Here is a 23,665-nt window from a genome sequence, read left to right on the forward strand (position 1 = left end):
CCTCCAAACACGACGAGTTGAGTTTATACCAAAAAGTTCTATTTTGGTTTCATCTGACCACATGACATTCTCCCAATCCTCTGCTGTATCATCCATGTATCCATTTTGGTATAAACTCAACTCGTCGTGTTTGGAGGAAGAAGAATACTGAGTTTCATCCCAAGAACACCACACCTACTGTGAAGCATGGGGGTGGAAACATCATGCTTTGGGGCTGTTTTTCTGCTAAGGGGACAGGACGATTGATCCGTGTTAAGGAAAGAATGAATGGGGCCATGTATCGTGAGATTTTGAGCCAAAACCTCCTTCCATCAGTGAGAGCTTTGAATGGTTGACCAAATACTTATTTTCCACCATAATTTACAAATAAACTCTTTAAAATTCCTAAAATGGGAATTCCTGGATTTTTTTTTCACATTCTGTCTCTCACAGTTGAAGTGTACCTATGATGAAAATTACAGACCTCTGTCATCATTTTAAGTGGGAGAACTTGCGCAATCGGTGGCTGACTAAATACTTTTTTGCCCCACTGTATGTCTATAGTCACATACTGTAAAACAGAATTATATTGAAATATGTTTCTCTTTCTCAGGACTCAAGAGGAACCAATGGAGGAGGAAGCCCCCCAGTAAGAGGCCTTGTCGATGTCCGAGCACCGAGACTTTTGTGTATGACAATTCTTTTATTGCCACTTCCACACCTGTGCTCTTGTCGAATCGAGATGTCGTCACGATGGCGAAGAAGACCGAATATGAATAGAACGATTTCTCGTTCTACCGTGAATTGAGGATGAAGTAGTAGAGGACTCAACCAATTCACACTCGGTCATTCATTGTGCATTTTCAAATGAAACACGTGCAATCCGCGTTCCACTTTGTTACATATTTCCATCCGTCAGGCACGATCCGATGGTATTAAGATCGTGATCCTGCGTCAAGAACCATCCATGCTCTGTTTTTTTTCAATCTGAGATTTTCCCAATCCAATGTGACGGAGAAAACATTTGCGTGCGTGCCTTTGTTTTTGTTGTTCTCCAACGAGTACGGAGAGTTTGAATAGTTTGTTGAAGAACTACAGTATGCCTTAAAACAGGCTCGATACAAGGGGGTCTCCCAGTCCGACTACACCCATGCCTAAGACGTGCACGTCGGTGCAAAGACCTGGCATGTTTCATGCACCACAGCACGGCCTGTTATCTTTTCTTTTATTTCTATTTGTGTCTCACTTCAGAAGGGAAGAATCGTCCATTTCAGCCTCGAGATTGTACATTCGGGAGGAGGTGGCGTAGCGTGCACTGTCGGACCTGTGAAAACGGCGATGCTGTCTTTGCATTGTGTAGAACAGGGGTGTCAAACTTTTTTAGATGGGAGAAAAATCTACTCCAAAGTGGGCCGGGCTGGTAAAATCACAGCACGATACTTTAAAAATAAATACAACTTCAATACTTGTTTAAAAATAGAACAAGCACATTCTGGAAATGTAGAAATCATAAAGTTGTTGGGTTTTTTTTACACTTAGATGTTGCGGTTAACAGTATTCTAATTCTAATTCTTTATTTGTCGTTATCTATACTTTCTGAATAAATTGAGTGTTAATGTTCATCAGTCAACTCATTTGTGTTCATTTTAAATGTATAAAGATTGAAAAAAAAGGTAAAACATTAGTATTGGGGAACACATATTCACCATTAATTAGTTGCTTATCAACATGCAAATTAGTAACATATTGGCTCTTAATTGGTCATTATTAAGTACTTATTAATGCCTTGTTCTATATAGCCTTATTTTACAACCGGTAAGCCATTAAGTAAGAGTCGTCCCTCAAAAAACTCAGAATTATTGCTTATTAGTAACCCTAACCCTAACCCTTATATAGTGTCCAAATATCTCTTGAATAATCGTATTCTGTCTTTATTGGTCGTTATTTATACTTTTTGAATAAATTACGTGATAATGGTCATCAGACAACTAATTTGTGTTAATTTTCAATCCATCAAACTAAAAAAAAGGTAAACTTTAGTATGGGGAACACATATTCACCTTTAATTAGTTGCTTATCAACATGCAAATTAGTAACATATTGGCTCTTAATTGGTCATTATTAAGTACTTATTAATGCCTTATTCTGCATGGCCTTATTATAAAACCAGTAACTCATTAACTAAGTAGCTTCCCTTAATAACCTCAGAATTATTGCTTATTAGTAACCCTAACCCTTATATGTTCCCCTAGTGTCCAAATAACTCTTGAATAATTTTATTATATCTTTATTGGTCGTTATTTATACTTTCTGAATAAATTACGTGATAATGTTCATCAGTCAACTCATTGGTGTTAATTTTCAATTTATCAAGATAAGAAAATAAGGTAAAACTTTAGTATGGGCAACACATATTCACCATTAATTAGTTGCTTATTAACATGCAAACTAGTAACATATTGGCTCTTAATTAGTCATTATTAAGTACTTATTAATGCCTTGTTCTATTTGGCCTTATTTTACAACCAGTAAGCCATTAAGTAAGAGTCTTCCCTCAAAAAACTGAGAATTATTGCTTATGAATAACCCTAACCCTAACTCTTATATCAGGTGTCGGCAACCCAAAATGTTGAAAGAGCCATATTGGGCCAAAAATACAAAAACAAATCTGTCTGGAGCCGCGAAACAAATCTAAAAGCCATATTACATACAGATAGTGTGTCATGAGATATAAATTGAATTAAGAGGACTTAAAGGAAACTAAATGAGCTCAAATATAGCTATAAATGAGGCATAGTGAGGCAATGTGTACATATAGCTAGCCGAAATAGAATGTTAGCAACTATTAGCTTGCAGTCATGCAGTGACCAAATATGCCCGATTAGTTTTCCAAACAAGTCAACAAAACTCACCTTTGTGCTTTTACGCACAACATTAAAAGTTTGGTTGACAAAATGAGACGGACAAAGAAGTGGCATAAAACACGTCCTAGAAAGTAGGAGAAAGTTGTACATGTAAACAAACCACGGTGAGTTCAAAGACCGCCAATATTAGTAGGACAAAACGGCGCTCGCCAAATATTCGAATCAGTGAAGCATGTTTAATACAAACAGTGTGCTTTGTAACATTTAGGGAGACTTGTGTCATGTTTGTCCTCCTACAGAAACCATATTAAAACAAAAAATATATTTTTTCCCTTCATCTTTTTCCATTTTTCATACATTTTTGAAAAAGCTCCAGAGAACCTCTAGTGCGGTTGTTAACCCCCGTCTTATATGTTCCCTTAGTGTCCAAATAACTGTTAAATAATTCTATTTCATCTTTATTTGTTGTTATTTATACTTTTTCAATAAATTACGTGATAATGTTCATCAGTCAACTCATTGGTGTTCATTTTCAATTTATCAAGATAAAAAAATAAGGTAGCACTTAAGTATGGGAAACACATATTCACCATTAATTAGTTGCTTATCAACATGCAAATTAGTAACATATCGGCTCTTAATTAGTCATTATTAAGTACTTACTAATGCCTTGTTCTATATAGCCTTATTTTACAACCAGTAAGCCATTAGCTAAGAGTCTTCCCTTAATAAGCCCAGAATTATTGCTTATTAGTAACCCTAACCCTTTCATGTTCCCCTAGTGTCCAAATAACTCTTGAATAATTGTATTATATCTTTATTGGTCGTTATTTATACTTTCTGAATAAATTACGTGATAATGTTCATCAGTCAACTCATTGGTGTTAATTTTCAATCTATTAAGATAAAAAAATCAGGTAAGACTTTGGAATCGGGAACACATAGTCACCATTAATTAGTTGCTTATCAACATGCAAATTAGTAACATTTTGGCTCTTAATTAGTCATTATTAAGTACTTATTATTGCCTTATTCTGCTTGGCCTTATTATACAACTAGTAAGCCATTATCTAAGAGTCTTCCCTTAAAAACCTCAGAATTATTGTTTATTAGTAACCCTAACCCTAACCCTTTTATGGTCCCATAGTGTCCAGATAACTCTTGAATAATTGTGTTATGTCTTTATTTGTCGCTATTTATACTTTCAGAATAAATTACGTGATAATGTTTATCAGTCAACTCATTAGTGTTAATTTTCAATTTATCAAGATAAAAAAATAAGGTAAAACTTTAGTATGGGGAACACATATTCACCATTAATTAGTTGCTTATCAACATGCAAATTTGTAACATATTGGCTCTTAATTAGTCATTATTAAGTACTTATTAATACCTTATTCTGCATGGTCTTATAATACAACCTGTAAGCCATTAACTAAGAGTCTTCAGTCAATAACCTCAGAATTTTTGGTTATTAGTAACCCTAACCCTAACCCTTTTATGTTCCCCTAGTGTCAAAAAAACTCTATATTAAGTATTTGTTACTTTAATACTCAACTATTTAATGGTGAATATGATCTCCATACTAAAGTGTTACCGAAAATAATATCAAAATCCAATTACAGGATGTTATTTATGTATTTTGCTCATTATCCTCATGTGTTTTTTTTTTTACAAATAATTGCTATCGCGACATCTAGTGGACACAGTTAAAACAGCAGTTTCTTTCATTCCAAAATTTTGGCTCATTTTTATACTCCGCAAACCTGTTTGTTAGCCTGATCCGCCCCACTGGCCGTACGTTTGACACCCCTGGTGTAGAATGTCACTTTTTACAGGAATATCTCTCCACTAGACATATTTGGAAGCCTTCTCTCTTTGACAACATTGTTTCCACAACAACAATGACCTTACCGCCTGGGTCTTTCCAGAGGGGTTGCAAAAAGGCCACAGCTGCCTGCACATCTGCTCCCCAAATGTCAGGTGTGAGAGCATGTGGCAGGTGTGTGCACTTCTATGCAGTTCACATTTCCAATGTTTGTACTCCTTTTTTCCCCCCTCCCTATGTTGCATTATATTCAGGCAGTAGGACCGTGTGATTTTTTCCTCAACCAATCAGTAAATAGTATTAGTAATAGTACAGGTGGTCCTGAAGTTGCTATGTTTTTCCTACGACGTGTTAAAATACAGAGAAAAAAAATCAAACTAAATAATTACAATCTCAGTCAACCCATTAGAAAACTCACTCCCATGAATCCACTTACGTCTCTTTGGGATGCAGCGTTAATTCCTCTCTTCCAGCCGAGATACTAGCAACCTTTTTAATTAACTAATTAGACCACTACACTGCTTAATTATTACTGTTGCTTCCATAGACACATATCCTTGGACATGGTGAATGATCCTTATCCTTAATCAGTCTTTTTAAACCTTTTCCGAGCCAAGGCACAATTTTTTCCATTGAAAAAATCCTGAGGCACACCGGCGAGAAGAAAACATTAAAAAAATGATACTCAGCAGCCGATATTGACAATAAAAAGTTGTTCTCGCAATTGTTGGATATGAATTTAAACCATATCCACCTATGCATCACTATAGCTCTTGTCTTATAGTAGGTTTACACTGGTTTCCTGTGTGTAGGGTTTTAGTTCTTGTCTTGCGCTCCTATTTTGGTATTGATTGACATGTACGGATGCACTTTGTGGACGCCGTCTGCTCCACACACCGTAAGTCTTTGCTGTCGTCCAGCATTCTGTTTTTGTTTACTTTACAGACAGTTCAGTTTAAAGGCCTACTGAAATGAGATTTTCCTATTCAAACGAGGATAGCAGGTCCATTCTATGTGTCATATTTGATCATTTCGCGATATTGCCATATTTTTGCTGAAAGGATTTAGTAGAGAACATCCACGATAAAGTTCGCAACTGGAGAAAAGCCCTGCCTCTACCGTAAGTCGCAGACGATGATGTCACATGTTTGATGGCTCCTAACATATTCACATTGTTTATAATGGGAGCCTCCAACAAAAAGTGCTATTCGGACCGAGAAAACGACAATTACCCCATTAATTTGAGCGAGGATGAAAGATTTGTGTTTGAGAATATTGATAGCGACGGATTAGAAAAAAGAAAAAAAACGCGATTGGGACGTATTCCGATGTTTTTAGACACATTTACTAGGATAATTCTGGGAAATCCCTTATCTTTTTATTGTGTTGCTAGTGTTTTAGTGAGTTAAATAGTACCTGATAGTCGGAAGGGTGTCTCCACGGGTGTCGTGACGCGCAGTGTCTCAGGGGAGTCGACGGCAGCTATGGACGGAACAAGCTCAGCTTTTCTCCGGTAAGAAGCGACTTTTTAGCCACAATTTTCTAACCGAAACCTGCTGGTTGACATTCCGTCTTGATTCATGCTGGCTTGACCGCCCTCTGATCCACAGTAACGTTTCACCTCCAGGAATTTTAAACAAGGAATCACCGTGTGTTTGTGTGGCTAAAGGCTAAAGCTTCCCAACTCCATCTTTCCACTGTGACTTCTCCAATATTAATTGAACAAATTGCAAAAGATTCAGCAACACAGATCTCCAAAATACTGTGTGATTATGCCGTTAAAGCAGACGACTTTTAGCTGTGTGTGTGTGCAGCGCTCATACTTCCTAAAAACCCATGATGTCTTGCGCACACGTCATCATTACACGACGTTTTCAAGACGAAACTCCCGGGAAATTAAAAATTGTAATTTAGTAAACTAAAAAGGCCGTATTGGCATGTGTTGCAATGTTAATATTTCATCATTGATATATAAACTATCAGACTGCGTGGTCGGTAGTAGTGGGTTTCAGTAGGCCTTTAAATTTCTTTTTGCATAGCCATCCTTAAGCTTCAATGCCTTTCCTTAACGGCACTTGCCTTTTTTATTTTTGGTTTAAGCATTAGAAATCTTTTTACCTGCACACTGCCTCCCGCATATTTGATCAGGACAAACCCTGTTCCCGACATCTATAAAGCAATTAGCTACCTGCTGCCACCTACCGATATGCTGAGCTCCAGACAGTACAGATACTCAAAAACGGCACATTATTTGTGGAATATAATTACTGGTTTGCATAAAATATTTTTAACCCAAGTAGGTGAAATTACTTAATCACCAAACAATATGTCACGGTACAGTGGTTGAAAAACACTGTCCTTAATGATGGTCGCGACCAGTGTTCAGAAAAACAATGTTTTTTCTAGTAATGAGTAATATAAAGAAATTTCGGGCAGGGGAAATCTCCTAAAGCCCAAATGGGGAAAATAATAAACCTTGTGAAGGGGCCACAGATGTGGGGCAACAATGGATGCCAAGTAGGTACAGTTATTGAATTATTTGCGATAATGTGAGAGTCAGGTTTATTAATTAATTATTTTTATGGACATTACGTTACGTTATTGTCATGTTATTCATAATAATTGTGAACAATGCATTAAAATTGGCCCTAGTGTGTGAATGTGAGTGTGAATGTTGTCTGTCTGTCTATCTGTGTTGGCCCTGCAATTAGGTGGCGACTTGTCCAGGGTGTACCCCGCCTTCCGCCCGATTGTAGCTGAGATAGGCGCCAGCGCCCCCCGAGACCCCGAAAGGGAATAAGCAGTAGAAAATGGATGCAAAATTCCCAAAAAAGTAAAGTACCCCTATAGCTCTAGACTTCTTCCGTTAGTTTGAGATTGTCTTTACTGCCTCAAGTGGTGGAAAAGTGTATTACAACTTTGTACCTCTATGGCAATTGTTCTCAAACTTTTTTCAGTGATGTACCCCCTGTGAACATTTTTTTAATTCAAGTACCCCCTAATCAGAGCATAGCATTTATGGTTGAAAAAAAGAGATTAAGAAGTAAAATACAGCACAATGTTATCAGTTTCTGATTTATTAAATTGTATAACATTGCAAAATATTGCTCATTTGTAGTGGTCTTTCTTGAACTATTTGGAAAAAAAGATACAAATATAACTAAATTATAAATAAAGATTTCTACACATAGAAGTAATCATCAACTTAAAGTGCCCTCTTTGGGGATTTGAATTGAGATCCATCTGGATTCATGAACTTAATTCTATACATTTTTTCACAAAAAAAGAATATTTCAAACATAACTAATATTCATGGAACATGTTCACGAAAAATCTAGCTGTCAACACTGAATATTGCATTGTTGAATTTATTTTCACAGTTTATGAACTTACATTCATATTTTGTTGAAGTATTATTCAATAAATAAATTTATAAAGGATTTTTGGATTGCTGCTATTTTTAGAATATTTAAAAAAAAATCTCACGTACCCTATGGTGAAGAAACACTCGATTAATCTGCATTAACACGATCATTTTGGCAGACCTACATTTTTGGTAGTGCATTGATAACCACAAAAAAAAACCTCAAACCAGGACCACCTGTTTATCATTATTACGTTTTTTTAAATATTGAAGATAATAATATTTTTTAATTATGAGTATGACATTAGAGATGTTAACAAATTGATCTTTTCTCACTAGATTCTGAAGATTGCATTTTTTGGGCAGCTACTTTCTCTCCTACATGGCTGTCTCATTAATTAATTATTTAAAAAATTGTGAATTGAGTTACTTGCTTTGCTTTTGAACGCCCTCAATATTCCTGCCACATGCTCACCACAAAGGACTTCCGGTTGAATCCCGTTCCATGGCTCGCCATCTTTGCGCGGACGTGGTGACTTTGCTGTTTGTTTTTTAACATGTTGTATATTTTGTTGCCTTGTTTGTTACATTGCTGACATGCTTCACTACAGATGAGGGTTTAGATAAAACATGCTGTTCTGGACCGAGGGCTTTTGTGGGAATTGTTTCTACTTTGTATACAATTGTGTATTTACTGTCTGTTCATAGTAGAGTTATAAATACATATATATATATATGAAAAGAAATGATTATATTCTTGAACAATATGAATGCGTTCTTACGTGTAGGGTGTTACTGAATGCACCATTTGCTGTCCTTGGTTACAGTTTGTTGTTCCATTGTGCTTTTTATCAGCTGTCTTTTTGGTCAGTGATGACAACTTTTTGGACTTTTCCATTCCTGCGGCACCACGTCTTTAACTGCCGTTTGCCCGCCGATCTGCTTCACATATCCATGCACATATTTGTACTTTTTTCCAAATGTTCTGGTCTTTTTTTTTGGTCTGTAGATTCAATTGTAGAAGAAAATGCATTTTATATGGCACATGTTACATTTTAGTAATTCAAGAAACATGAGATTAAATTGGAATTTTAAAATTCTCAAACTCGACCTCTCATTCTTGGTATTATAGAAAATGATAGAACACTTTGAATATCAATATCAGTATATGTCAGGTTCAAACACTGATGACATCTATTAATCAGACAAGAAGCAAGGAACCATGCAGAGACAGAGTTCAATTTAGCTCATGAGGAGAACGCATGGAGCTGAACACTTAGTCACAGTCTTGCCCTATGCTCTAAGGTTCAGCTCCCGCGTCCCTCTATTTATTCAGGAGTTCCACAGTCAACATCACTGAGGCGGCCTCTAAAAAGGGTGGTCACATATTATGCAAAGCAAGTCCAAGACGCACAATACGTGACGGACTGTGCTGGGGCCTTGTGATTTCGCCTTGTCTCTGCTTCGTTTGCGTGCTGTCGTCTTATTTGCGTTGAGGTCCTTGAAGTCCTTGACTGTTAGTGGGCTTGGTAGGTAGGTCTTTATTGTCATTGCAACAAGTACAACAAAACTTTGTTTTCAACACAAACAAGATAACATCTGCGGCTGGGGCAACCTCTCAGAGAAGAAGTTTTTGTCCTTGCACAGATAGAAAAATACCACTTCAGTACAATTGACAATAATTTATATCAACGGCCCTTAAGCATAAAGTTATGATGATAATATATACATAATTATTCTATCTGTATCAATGCAGGAAATGGTTGTCTTGTGATCATAAGGTTGTCATGGTGATGACTGATTGTGAAAACAAATATGTCACAACTCAATAATACTATATAACATTTACATTTTTATATAGTTAATACAAAATAGCAATATGGTCCTATGAATCATCTCAGTGGATGTTTCCAGGTCTTTCATTTGAAATGACAAAAACAGATCTGATCGTTTTTTTTGGGGGGGAAGTTTCTTTTATAATATTATTATGTGTGGTATACACTGCATCCAAACTTTAAGTACGTTGGCTTTGTGGGGCGCTGGACTTATTCCAGCCTCTGTTGCCTGTAAGAGAAAAAGTAGGTAGTGTGACAGTACTATGGAAAGGAGACGGCACTGACAAAGGGGCGTCGATAGTTTCAAACATGTTCATTAAACACAAGGAAGTGGAGTGTGTAATTAATCCAAATAAGTATAGTGTGTTCTGTTTAACTGAGTGTTACCAGGAGTTGTTGAAGGTACGTGTTGAGCGAGAGGTGGAAGTCCAGAGAGGGCAAGGCAAGCTCGGAGGTCCGTGGGCAAGCGAGAGGTCAAGGTCCGTGTCCAGGCGGGAGGTCAAGATCCAGGAAGACAGCAGGGAGTCCAGAGGGGATCAAGGGAGATGGGACACAGAACTCGAAACCAGGACATAGGGAAACGCTGCGGGATGACAACACAGGACACAAGACGATGGGCACAGAGGAGGGCAAACGCAGAGAGAGCGAACACATATTAAACATGCTAGAGATGTGTCGGCTTACATTACTGGGACAGGTAGCTACGTTCTGGCAATGCAACGCAGGACGCGCTGGCTTATGAAGGGAGTGGAGTCTTTATCAGCGTCAGGTGTGTTGATTTCAGATTGCCTGCAGCCTGAATGAGAGGCGGCAGGAGTCTGGACTCTATGGAAGCCATTGAGGTTAAAACCAAAAAAAGTTATCATCTGAACTTTTGGATGTGTTTTCAGCCATCTTGAATCCAACATGTGATGTTAATACTCTTCCTCCACCACTAATTGACAGTGTAATGTCCTGTTGTATCGTGGTATAAAGAGGCAGCACAGCTCAGTTGGTAGAATGGCCATGCCAACAACTTGAGGGTTTCAGGTTCGGTTCCGGGTTCCACCATTCTAGTCACTGCCGTTGTGTCCTTGGAAAAGACACTACATTCTTACTCCCAGCGCCACCCACACTGATTTAAATGTGGCTTAAATGGAGATAAGGGGTTGAGTCTAAAGAGAATCAAGTATATAACCTACTTAGTTTGACAGAAAAAAACGTGTCAAACGATAACAAAGCATTAGTGAATCATAAAGATTATTATCAAGGCTTAAGTCAGGTTGATTACAAAAATAATTACCAATCAAATTTACCTGCAAAAGATGATCTCATAAAATATAATGAAAATAAATATCAATCAATCAATCAATGTTTTCTTATATAGCCCTAAATCACTAGTGTCTCAAAGGGCTGCACAAACCACTATGACATCCTCGGTAGGCCCACATAAGGGCAAGGAAAACTCACACCCAGTGGGACATCGGTGACAATGATGACTATGAGAACCTTGGAGAGGAGGAAAGCAATGGATGTCGAGCGGGTCTAACATGATACTGTGAAAGTTCAATCTATAATGGATCCAACACAGTCGCGAGAGTCCAGTCCAAAGCGGATCCAACACAGCAGCGAGAGTCCCGTTCACAGCGGAGCCAGCAGGAAACCATCCCAAGCGGAGGCGGATCAGCAGTGCAGAGATGTCCCCAGCCGATACACAGGCAAGCAGTACATGGCCACCGGATCGGACCGGACCCCTTCCACAAGGGAGAGTGGGACATAGAAGAAAAAGAAAAGAAACGGCAGATCAACTGGTCTAAAAAGGGAGTCTATTTAAAGGCTAGAGTATACAAATGAGTTTTAAGGTGAGACTTAAATGCTTCTACTGAGGTGGCATCTCGAACTGTTAGTGCTAAAATGAATAACTTCAAACTAAATTAATATTAAATTAGAATATTATGTTTGTTTTTTATGTATACTGTCAATAAAATACAAATGAAAATACGTCTTCACCATTTGAATCATATTTTTTGCGCTTAAGAAACTTCTCTCTGACTTAAACTCCAGACTTTATCTGTTTGTTTGATTTTGTCAGTAATGCCAAAAGTGGTGGAAAAGTGTATTAAAACTATAGTTAAAACTGATATAGACCACAAGAAAGTGTTTTAAATGTAGAAAAAAAAAATCATGAGATGACCCCTTTTAAAGGAAGGATATGTCATGATCCACTGCCCGGATCATGTTTGTTTAGTTTTTGACTTAGTTCCTGTTTTGAGCACCCTTGGGTTTGTGTTTTAGTTGCCATGATTGCAGATTGTTTTCACCTGCCTCTGATTAGTGTTTGGGACGCTCACCTGCTCCTGGGCACTAATCAGAGAGCTACTTATTCCCTGTTTTTCGCCACACTCAGTCTGGCTTTTTTGTTTGCTTACACAACACATTACGTTCAGTAAGTCAAAGTTTCTTGAGTCTTGTACATGTGCTGAACCTCGCTATTGACACGCTTTTTTGTCTTTTTGTATTTTATTGATGTACACGGAATAATTCATTTCCTTACCTGCACGTTGCCTCCGGAGTTCCTGCTGCATCTTGGGAGAACGAGCTGCGCGGTAAAATGTGACGACAGCATAACAGAAGAAAGAGCAGGGAATAAGTAGCTCTCTGATTAGTGCCCAGGAGCAGGTGAGTGTCCCGAACACTAATCGAAGGCAGGTGGAAATAATCTGCAGTCATGGCAAGTAGAACACAAGCCCAGGAGTGCTCAAAACAGGAATTAAGGGAATCAAAAACTAAACAATCAGGACTTGGGCAGCGGATCATGACAGAATAGGCATTTATAACCAAATTTGACAAGGAAAGCCTACATTTAAAGGCCTACTGAAATGAGATTTTCTTATTTAAACGGGGACAGCAGGTCCATTCTATGTGTCATACTTGATCATTTCGCGATTTTGTCATATTTTTGATGAAAGGATTTAGTAGAGAACATCGACGATAAAGTTCACAACTTTTGGTCCCTAATAAAAAAGCCTTGCTCGTACCGGAAGTAGCAGACAATGTGCGCGTGACGTCACGGGTTGTGGAGCTCCTCAAATCCTCACATTGTTTACAATCATGGCCACCAGCAGCGAGAGCGATTCGGACCAAAATAGCAACGATTTCCCCATTAATTTGAGCGAGGATGAAAGATTTGTGGATGACTAAAGAGAGTGAAGGACTAGAAAAAAAAAAGACGAGGGCAGTGGGAGCGATTCAGATGCTATTAGACACATTTACTAGGATAAATCTGGAAAATCCCTTACCTGCTTATTGTGTTACTATTGTTTTAGTGAGATTATATGGTCTTACCTGTACAACCTGACAGTCGGAGGGGTGTGGGCACGGGTGTGGTGACCGCCAGTGTCTCCAATGGGAGGAAGCAAGAGAGTCACAGCTGCAGGAGGACGCAAGCTCTCCGCTCATGTCTACGGTAAGAGCCGACTTATTACCACCATTTTCTCACCGAAACCTGCCGGTTGACATGTGGTAGGGAACCATGTTCGCTTGACCGCTCTGTTCCATAGTAAAGCTTCACCGTCATCTTTCGGGAATGTAAACAAAGAAACAAGGAAACACCGGCTGTGTTTGTGTCGCTAAAGGCGGCCGCGATACACCGCTTCCCACCTACATCTTTCTTCTTTGACGTCTCCATTATTAATGCTCTACCCAAAGTGCGCATCTTGGATTAAGGCGCGCAGTGATAGACGAGTGAGGGACAGAACCCACGCGGTTGCGTACCTTTTTTCACCTAAGCACGTGGCAGAATAAGACCTTGTGAGTGGACTTATCATCCAAAAGACAAACAGCGAGTGGGAAAAGGGACTAATTGTTAGCGCACCACTTTGCCGAATACCACTACTGACTGGACGTCGCTTACCCTCGTGTACACATGATCACTTTTGAGTGAGGTGCTTTATTGTAAGTAAGACATCCCACGTTATTCCCAGAATCTTTTTCACTGAAGTGCCAGTTATCATAACAGCGGCAGACTTGGGTTTTGTGCTGTTGAGTGATTTAGTTTCTCCCATGGAGCCAAAACTAGCACTGTCTGACGTCTCGGTCTGCCTGGCTCCACTGTTCATCTTAAAACAATGTCCAAACTCACACACACACACACACACACACACACACACACACACACACTACTGCAAAATTCAGTTTTCTTATAATTTCCATTTATTGTGAGGAAGCATATATTTGTGTTGCGGTCCTTTTGAAGTTCAGTCCAGACAGGACCTGGATCTGTTTTCTTAGGCAGCCTGTTCTGATTCTAGTTCTTTCTCTGCATGATCCTTAAGTCTACCTGTCGGTCCTTCCTCCGCCATTTATCAACCACCAAGCACTCAATGTCGTTTACTGTACTATCAGTAGTTTTCTTCTGTCACAACGTGGTTTTCGCTTACTGCGGGGTCGTTCTCCCAGGAAGGTAAACGGGCCACTCCGGACAGGACTTGCAGGTAGGAACATGATTTAATTTTAGGAAACAATCAACAAAGTACAAAACAGAAAAAAACCCGAAGGCAAGCGCAAAACTGTGGCATGAAACAAACAAGAAACTGTGGCATGAAACAACTAGCATCAACTATGGCATAGAACGAACATGAAACTGTGGCATGAAACCAATAGCATTAACTATGGCATAGAACAAACATGAAACTGGCATGAAACCAATAATGACGCCAGGATGACTGACTGGCAAAGGCAGGCTTAAATAGTCCTCTGATTAGAAGCAGGTGCGCATCCCGAACACCAGAGGCAGGTGAAAATCATAAGTAGCTATGGTAACTAAAACAAACTCAGATTTCTTACAGGAACTAAAAGAGTACAAAACTAACAGAACATAATAAAAACATGATCCGGACTACGGATCATGATATTTTGTAGTTGACATTCGTCCTTTCTCTTTGCTTTGTAAGCTTTGTAATCTTCCTTAGGAATTGGGACACCATTTGCTACGTCACTGCACAGTGTCTGGTACAATCTTATATTTGGGTGAGAAATAAGGCAGGTGAGGCACTTCCAAGTATGTGGTGTTGCTTCTTTATTTGTCGTTATTCAAAGCAGATTTTAATGCATAGGAACGGCAGCTGAACTGAATGTGACAGCGTGTCATAATTGCGTCAGTCAGCTGGAACGAAAAAAAAATTGCGATAGCAGTATCGTTAGTCCAGAATATTCAGGATCCTCATGGACCGACCTCATTAGGAAACGGTACTCGGTATACATCCCTACTTTTTAGTGAACAATGAGAACCGTTTCGCAGTTGCGAGTCAGTAATTTAGGAGTCAAAGGGGGAAAAAAAGCAGGATTTGATTTAATTTTCTGGTTATTGTTCTTGTTCTAATATATAGATAGATAGGTAGGTAGGTAGGTAGGTAGATAGATAGATAGATAGATAGATAGATAGATAGATAGATAGATAGATAGATAGATAGATAGATAGATAGATAGTACTTCATTGATTCCTTCAGGAGAGTTCCTTCAGGAAAGTTAAAAGTCCATTAGCAGTGTACAGAATTGAGATCGAATTTGAATAGTAAAAAGTAAATAATGGGGGTATAAATGGAAATAAAATAGAAAATATAGCAATAATAATACAAATAAAAAGCAACAATAAGGATAAAAATATAACAGTAAAAATAAAAACTTAACAAGAGAAGCTAGGCAGTAGTGAATAATGTGGACATGTAAAGCAGTTCAACAGTCCTCGTTTTTATTTTGGTTTTTATTATACTTTTTTATATACATATATACATACATATATGTACGTCAAAGAATGAGGAGATGGCACCCTGCTATGTAAAGTTTACGATGAAGAACATCCATCCATCCATCTTCTACCCCCTCGGGGTTGCGGGGTGTGCTAGAGCCTATCCCAGCTGCACTGTCGCCACAGTGCTAATGAAGACACAACTAAAATAAAATATAGTTAAAATCGACACGATCTTACATGGAAGTTATCATTAGCTACAGTACTTGTATTTTGTACTATTTCCTGTCCAGTGCTCTTATTTTGCGTCCACTTCCTGTGTTTGCCAGCACCAGCAGAAATCATTAAAAAACTAAACTCAGCTGACGCTAAAAAGTCTTTGTTGGAATTGTTGGATAGGACTTTAAACCATAACCAAGCATGCATCACTACAGTTTAGCTCTTGTCTCAAAGTAGGTGTTGTTTGCTGTTTTCCCGTGTGTAGTGTTTTAGTTCTTGGTGGCTTTTTCTCATTTTGTGGTATTTTCCTATTTCATGTCTTTCTTTGAGCGATATTTCCCGCATCTACTTTGTTTCAGCAATTAATAATATTTCAGTTGTTTTTATCCTTCTTTGTCGGGACATTGTTGATTGTCATGTACATTGTGGACGCCGTCTTAGCTCCACAGTAAGTCTTTGCTGTCGTCCAGCATTCTGTTTTTGTTTACTTTGTAGTCGGTTCAGTTTTAGTTTCGATCTGTATAACCTTCCCTAAGCTTCAATGCCTTTTCCTAGGGTCACTCGCCTTTTGTTTATTTTTGGTTTAAGCATTAGACACCTTTTTACCTGCACACTGCCTCCCGCTGTTTCTGACATCTACAAAGCAATTAGCTACCGGCTGCCACCTACTGTTATGGAAGAGTATTACACGGTTAGTGGTTCTGAATTTCCCCCAGGGATCAATAAAGTACTTTCCATTCTATTTTATTTTATTCGACACTCAACAACAACACATCATTTGCAGATTAGAATTACTGGTTTGCATAAAAATATTTTCAACCCAAATAGGTGAAATTAGACAATCTCCCACGGCACACCAGACTGTACTGCCCATATATACCAGGTATTTTTTTGTTTTTTCGCTTCAAACATGTTTTGGTCTTTTTGCACTTCTCAGCTGTTTTTAGTGCCACCTGCTTTTTCCCTAATTAAAATCTTCTAATGCACGTGCCTACCGTCTCTGCATCCCAAGGGTCCAGACATACCCCAATATGTAACCAGTATTTCAGAATAATTGTAACCTACAGAGTTATATTGGTATAGATTAGAACCCCTGTAATCCACATATATTTTTATAATTGCTACTTTCATTGATTTTAAACTGTTGAAAAAAAACTCGGACTTGAACGACTTTAAGAAACGACCCCTGAAAATTTGTCTCTGCCTTAAAGCCGATCTCCATTCTGCACAGACCATCTTAGCTTGATTTCTTATGTAACACAGTGGATGATACTCACAGGAGTTTGGTTCCAAGACCACCCTCGAATGGTAAAAAAAACCTCAAGTAATTGAGACACCCATAAAAATGTCTATTTTTGACACATGGCTCGCTTCTCTCTCTCTCTCTCTCTCTCTCTCTCTCTTGCTCACCCTTCCTGTTCACTCGTTACGCCTGAGACTTCAGACACAAGTCCAACAACTGCAACTTTCAAACGTTCTCGGACAACTTGGCTGTGGAGGTTTGTACGTCTTGGCTACGTGGTGAAGTCCCGAAACATTTAGCTCCTAATCACTAAAGTTCCAGGGGCCTCGTGTATTAAGAGGTGTGTGGAATTCCTACAAAAAAATAGTCGTGCGTTCAGTCGGGGGTGCTGCAACTCTAGAAGAAATGTGTGACTCTGATTATCCCAAATATAAATATAATTAGTGGAACTTAAAACAAAAAAAGTTTGTGCAGTAGCCTGCTCACAGCCAGATTAGAGTTTCGTGTGAAAAGTATCTACTGCAATATTTTCAATATAAACATGCCAGCGCTATCAAAAAGGATACTAAAGACTCTTGTTTGATTGCTCAATTTATTATGACATCACAGGAGAGATATTGAGCAAATATACTGCAGCTGCCCCCCCCCAGCACATTGTGACAGTAATAGGTGGCAAAATGATCGCCTACATGAAATAATATACGTCTTCACAAATATTGATATAAATATGAATTATTAAATGCATTGACTCAAAAGTGGATTTTGTGTCCTTGCCCTGATGACCGCCCCTGTTTGTCGCCAAAGTGTACAGCCTACAGAAATTTGCATGCGTGAAGGCAGCGCACATTTTCCATTTCAAGTTTACTCTCGGTACATCTCCCCTTTGCCGTGATGAATAAAGAATCCATACGAGTAACAAGCGCTATGGTCAATTAGAAGGCGGAACGGCACTTGTACTTCCGGTTGAAAGCACTAAACGATGCTGCGTATGTATGTATATATATATATGTGTATGTGTAATATATATATATATATGTATATATATATATATATATATATACATACATACATACATACATATATATATATATATATATATATATATATATATATATATATAAATACGGAATAAATGTCCAAATTGCTAAAACACCAAAATTGTGTGGGGGTTGAATAATTTTGATCACATACATATACATATATATATATATATATATATATATATATATATATATATATATATATATATATATATATATTAGCAATTTGGACATTTATTCCGTATTTTGTTTATAGTCATATCAAATAAAGATGCATTAAATAGACAAAAGCAACTTGAATTACAACATTATATTTTGTAACATACCAAACAGTGTCATTTCTCTTATCTCATTGACAAAATTATTCAACCCTTTGAAGAGCATAACTCTTAAGAACAGAATTTGAATAAGGTCTTTTCAATCAGGTGTTGAAAACACCTGTAAATGTGATTAGAACCATAACGAGCAACAATTAAACTGATTGAAAAAGACTGTGACGCTCAGCTTCTTTTAGATGGTCAATGGTGTATTTGCAACATGGTGAACTCCAGGGAGTGGTCAAAGAAGTCAAGAGAGGAGGTCATTTCTCTTCATAAGAAAGGATATGGATATAAGAAAATAGCAAAGACATTAGACATTCCAAGAGACACAGTTGGGAGCATAATTTGCAAGTTTAAAGCTAAAGGCACAGTGGAAACACTACCTGGGCGTGGTAGAAAGAGGATGCTGTGTGCAACTGCGGTCTGGTATTTGAAGCGTACAGTGGTAAAAAACCCCCGGGTAACAGCTGAGGAACTACAACAGGACATTGCAGAGGGGGAAACGCAGGTTTCATCCCAGATAATAAGGCGCGCACTATGAGATGAAGGCCTCCATGCCAGAACTCCCAGGCGCACCCCACTTCTGACTACCAGGCACAAGAAAAATAGACTCCAGTATGCCAAAAATCATCTGGGCAAACCCCAAAGGTTTTGGGAAACTGTTCTATGGAGTGATGAGACAAAACTGGAACTCTTTGGGCCTACGAATCAACGTTATGTCTGGAGGAGAAAAAATTAAGCTTACAAAGAGAAGAACACCTTGCCTATTGTTAAGCATGGTGGGGGGTCAATCATGCTCTGGGACTGTTTCTCTGCCTCAGGTACCAGGAATCTACAGCGCGTTCAAGGCATTATGAATTCTATTTCCTACCAGGATATATTAGCTGCAAATGTCATGAAGTCAGTGACGAAGCTGAGGCTTGGGAGACGTTGGACCTTCCAACAGGACAACGATCCCAAGCATACTTCCAAATCAACGTCAGAGTAGTTGCAGAAGAAGGGCTGGAAGACTCTGGAGTGGCCGTCACAGTCGCCAGACCTAAATCCTATAGAAAATCTGTGGTGTGACTTGAAGAAGGCAGTTGCAGCACGCAAGCCCGAGAATATGAATGAACTGGAGGCCTTTGCCCAAGAGGAATGGGCTAAAATACTTGTAGATGGTTGCAAGAAGCTTGTGTCCGGTTATGTATTACGTTTGAAGGATGTAATTACTGCCAAAGGGTGTTCTACTAAGTACTAAAGATGCATGTAACTAGGGGGTTGAATCATTTTGTCAGAGATATTAAGAACAATGGCCTTTTTTGGTATTTTGTAAAATACAGTGTTACAATTTACGTTGCATTTTTCTATTTGACATATCTTTATTTGATATGACTATAAAAAAAATACGGAATAAATGTCCAACTTGCTAAAACACCAAAATTGTGTGGGGGTTGATTAATTTTGATCACAACTATACGTATATATATATATATATATATATATATATATATATATATATATGTGTGTGTGTGTAGAAAATGGATTGATGGATGGGCTAGAAAAGACAAATTAAAATAGTAATAACAAAAAAATAATAATAATCATGTTTTTTTACTCGAGACTAGCTGCGGGCCGGATTTTTGGACACTGACGGGCCGAATCTGGCAGTTTGGGGACCACTGCTGTGAAGGGAACTCGTCCAAAAGATGGTGCTGTAGCACAAAAAAATAACACACCTTTTCAGTATCTTTGCTTGTCTTGGTTTTTTTTTTTTACCTATTTGGCCGTCAGCCAAGAAAAATCCACAATTTAGCCGCACCGTTTTATAATCCACAGGGTTCAAAGTGTAGGAAAAAAGTAGCAGGTTGTCATCCGAAATGTACGATATTATTAAATTTTCATATACAGATGTGTTGATTTATGTTAAGTAGCCTTTTTCCCATGTTTTAGTCTGTTTCTGTGCTCTATCCTCTTTTCTGTTTGTTTACGTTTGGTTGCCATGGACACTAATTCCCCACACCTGCCCTTGTTTTAGTAATTTGTGTTCCCTTCAGCTGTTTGGTTAATCACTCCCCTTCATATTTCTCAGTCACCCAGCATAAGTCGCTGGGTCACTGCTCGCTCTACGCATTCTTTTTCCTCGTTACAGACTTTTTCGCTGTTGGCCCTCGGCGACTATTCTGGTTTTTGGCTCCACGCTTTGTAGTAGTTTTTGTATGTTTGTCCTGCCTGGAAGAATGAAAACTGATTTGTGTACCTGCATGCTGCTCCTGCTTCTTTTTCTGCATCCGAGAGAACACGACCATCGCAGCCATCACAGTGTTACTGTTCAAACTGTGTGTAATATTAAGAGGCCGAAGATATTAAAGGCCTACTGAAACCCACTACGCCCTGCGATGAGGTGGTGACTTGTCCAGGATGTACCCTGCCTTCCGCCCGATTGTAGCTGAGATAGGCGCCAGCGCCCCCCGCGACCCCGAAAGGGAATAAGCGGTAGTAAATGGATGGATGGATGGATGGATGGAAACCCACTGCTACCGACCACGCAGTCTGATAGTTTATATATCAATGATGAAATATTAACACTGCAACTCATGCCAATACGACCTTTTTAGTTTACTAAATTAAAATTCTAAATTTCGCGTGAAGTATCCTGTTGAAAACGTCACGGATTGTAGCGGACGTTTTGATCCAGCACCGATCCCAGCTATAAGTCGTCTACTTTAATCGCATAATTATACAGTATTCTGCACAACTGTGTTGTTGAATATTTTGCAATTTGTTCAATTAATAATGGAGATGACAAAAAAGAAAGATGTAGGTGGGAAGCGGTGTATTGCGGCCGCCTTTAGCAACACAAATACAACCTGTGTTTCCTTTTTTCCTTGTTTACATTCCCGAAAGATAACGGTGAAGCTTTACTATGAAACAAAGCGGTCAAGCGATAATGGTTCCCAACCACATGTCAACCGGCAGGTTTCGGTGAGAAAATGGTGGCAATAAGTCGGCTCTTACAGTAGACATGAGTAGTCGCGGACTCTCTTGCCTCCTCCCACCGGCTGCCCCCGACCGTCAGATGCTTACACCGTGGAGGAGGGGGAAAAAAAAAAATCTCAGTCTGGCTGCCTTGCCTTGTCAAGAAACGTGGCTTGCCACGGAGACATTGGCAGTCACCACACCTGTGGCCGCACCCTTCCGACTTTCAGGTACGACCATATAATCTCACTAAAACACTAGTAACACAATAAGCAGATAAGGGATTTTCCAGAATTATCCTAGTAAATGTGTCTAAAAACATCTGAATCGCTCCCACTGCTCTCGCCTTTTTTGTTTTTTTTCCTTGTCTTTCACTCTCACTTTCCTCATCCACTATTCTTGCATCCTCGCTCAAATTAATGGGGAAATCGTCGCTTTCTCGGTCCGAATCGCTCTGGCTGATGGTGGCCATGATTGTAAACAATATGAGGATGTGAGGAGCTCCACAACCCGTGACGTCACGCGCACATCGTCTGCTACTTCCGGTACAGGCAAGGCTTTTTTATTAGCGACCAAAAGTTGTGAACTTTATCATCGATGTTCTCTACTAAATCCTTTCAGCAAAAATATGGCAATATCGCGAAATGATCAAGTATGACACATAGAATGGACCTGCTATCCCCGTTTAAATAAATAAATCTAATTTCAGTAGGCCTTTCAATATATTTGTTAAATAAAATAGATCCCTCGTTTTTAATGAATTCTTAGACCAGGGGTCACCAACCTTTTTGAAACCAAGAGCTACTTCTTGGGTACTGATTAATGCGAAGGGCTACCAGTTTGATACACACTTAAATAAATTGCCAGAAATAGCCAATTTGCTCAATTTACCTTTAATAAATAAATCTATATATATATAAAAAATGGGTGTTTCTGTCTGTCATTCCGTCATACATTTTTTTCCTTTTACGGAAGGTTTTTTGTAGAGAATAAATTATGAAAAAAACACTTAATTGAACGGTTTAAAAGAGGAGAAAACACGAAAAAAATTTATTTTAATTTTGAAACAGCTTATCTTCAATTTCAACTCTTTAAAATTCAACCGAAAAAAAAAAATGAAGAGAAAAGCTAGCTAATTCGAATCTTTTTGAAAAAATAAAAAATAGAATTTATGGAACATCATTAGTAATTTTTCTTGACTATGATTAATTTTACAATTTTGATGACATGTTTTAAATAGGTTAAATTCCACTTTTGAAATAAGATTTGAATTTGATTCTACAGATTTTCTAGATTTGCCAGAATAATTATTTCTAAATTTTAATCATAATAAGTTTGAATGAATATTCGTCGAAAAAACAGAAGCTAAAATGAAGAATTAAATTAAAATGTATTTATTATTCTTTACAATTAAAAAAAAAATACTTGAACATTGATTTAAATTGTCAGAAAAGAAGAGGAAGGAATTTAAAAGGTAAAAAGGTATACGTGTTAAAAAATCCTAAAATCATTTTTAAGGTCGTATTTTTTCTCTGAAATTGTCTTTCTGAAATTTATAAGAAGCAAAGTAAAAAAAAATGAATTTATTTAAACAAGTGAAGACCAATAAGTCTTTAAAATATTTTCTTAGATTTTCAAATTCTATTTGAGTTTTGACCAGCTTGCTAGTAATGAAATAAAATTTGAAAAATAGAGGCAGCTCACTGGTAAGTGCTGCTATTTGAGCTATTTTTAGAACAGGCCAGCGGGCTACTCATGTGGTGACCTCTGTCTTAGACCTACTACGCAACTGTAGTAGTAATTTAATGCTGGTCATTATGGTGGTACTTAGACAGCTGAGGGTTTTTTAAGGTGGAAACAAGTTTGAGATCCACTGGTCTGGGCTTTGCTCGCTGTCCAACATGTTTCATCATCGCCTAAAAAGTAAATTACACTCCTCAGCTGAAAGGGGAACGAAAGACAAGAAAATCGTAACATGTTTTTTTCTGTTTACATGAGACAGAGTGCGGCCATTCAGTAGCAATGACAAGGACGAGCCACACATTTGGAAAGGTCAAAGGTTTGAGCTTGTCTTCAAACAAACAGACGAGGATCCCCGTTGGTGGTGGAACTAACGCAAAGACAACATTTCAAAAGCAAATAAAGCCAAATCCTGCCTTACCTCCTCTCAAATAAACACACATTCCACCGCTGTGTTGTGTGAACTGGGACTTAAGAGACCCACAGTGTCAATACGGCCTCGGTTTTGGAGATCCGTGGTGTCCGAAGTCTGACCGTTAGGGGACAAAGG

At 38.4% G+C, this 23,665-nt stretch overlaps 1 protein-coding gene and 1 long non-coding RNA gene across 4 annotated transcripts in view; one reads left to right on the top strand and one right to left on the bottom strand.

The window, feature by feature from the left end:
* hdac4 (histone deacetylase 4) overlaps positions 1-9,140 on the top strand; it is a 212,245-nt gene extending 203,105 nt beyond the window's left edge. For all 3 annotated transcript variants that reach the window (XM_061918453.1, XM_061918452.1, XM_061918451.1), the window contains one exon: positions 593-9,140. In XM_061918453.1, the coding sequence (XP_061774437.1) occupies positions 593-632 (40 nt within the window). In that variant the 3' untranslated portion in view covers positions 633-9,140. The remainder of the gene's footprint in view (positions 1-592) is intronic.
* A 785-nt stretch (positions 9,141-9,925) lies between these two features.
* LOC133564901 (uncharacterized) lies at positions 9,926-12,478 on the bottom strand. The gene is made up of 4 exons (XR_009809367.1): positions 12,404-12,478; positions 10,555-10,695; positions 10,258-10,453; positions 9,926-10,099 (listed from the first exon to the last, which is right to left on the bottom strand). It is a non-coding gene; the product is annotated as an uncharacterized LOC133564901 (long non-coding RNA).
* Between the last annotated feature and the right edge of the window lie 11,187 nt (positions 12,479-23,665).

Source organism: Nerophis ophidion, linkage group LG13, assembly GCF_033978795.1.
Source record: "Nerophis ophidion isolate RoL-2023_Sa linkage group LG13, RoL_Noph_v1.0, whole genome shotgun sequence".
NCBI lineage: Eukaryota > Metazoa > Chordata > Actinopteri > Syngnathiformes > Syngnathidae > Nerophis > Nerophis ophidion.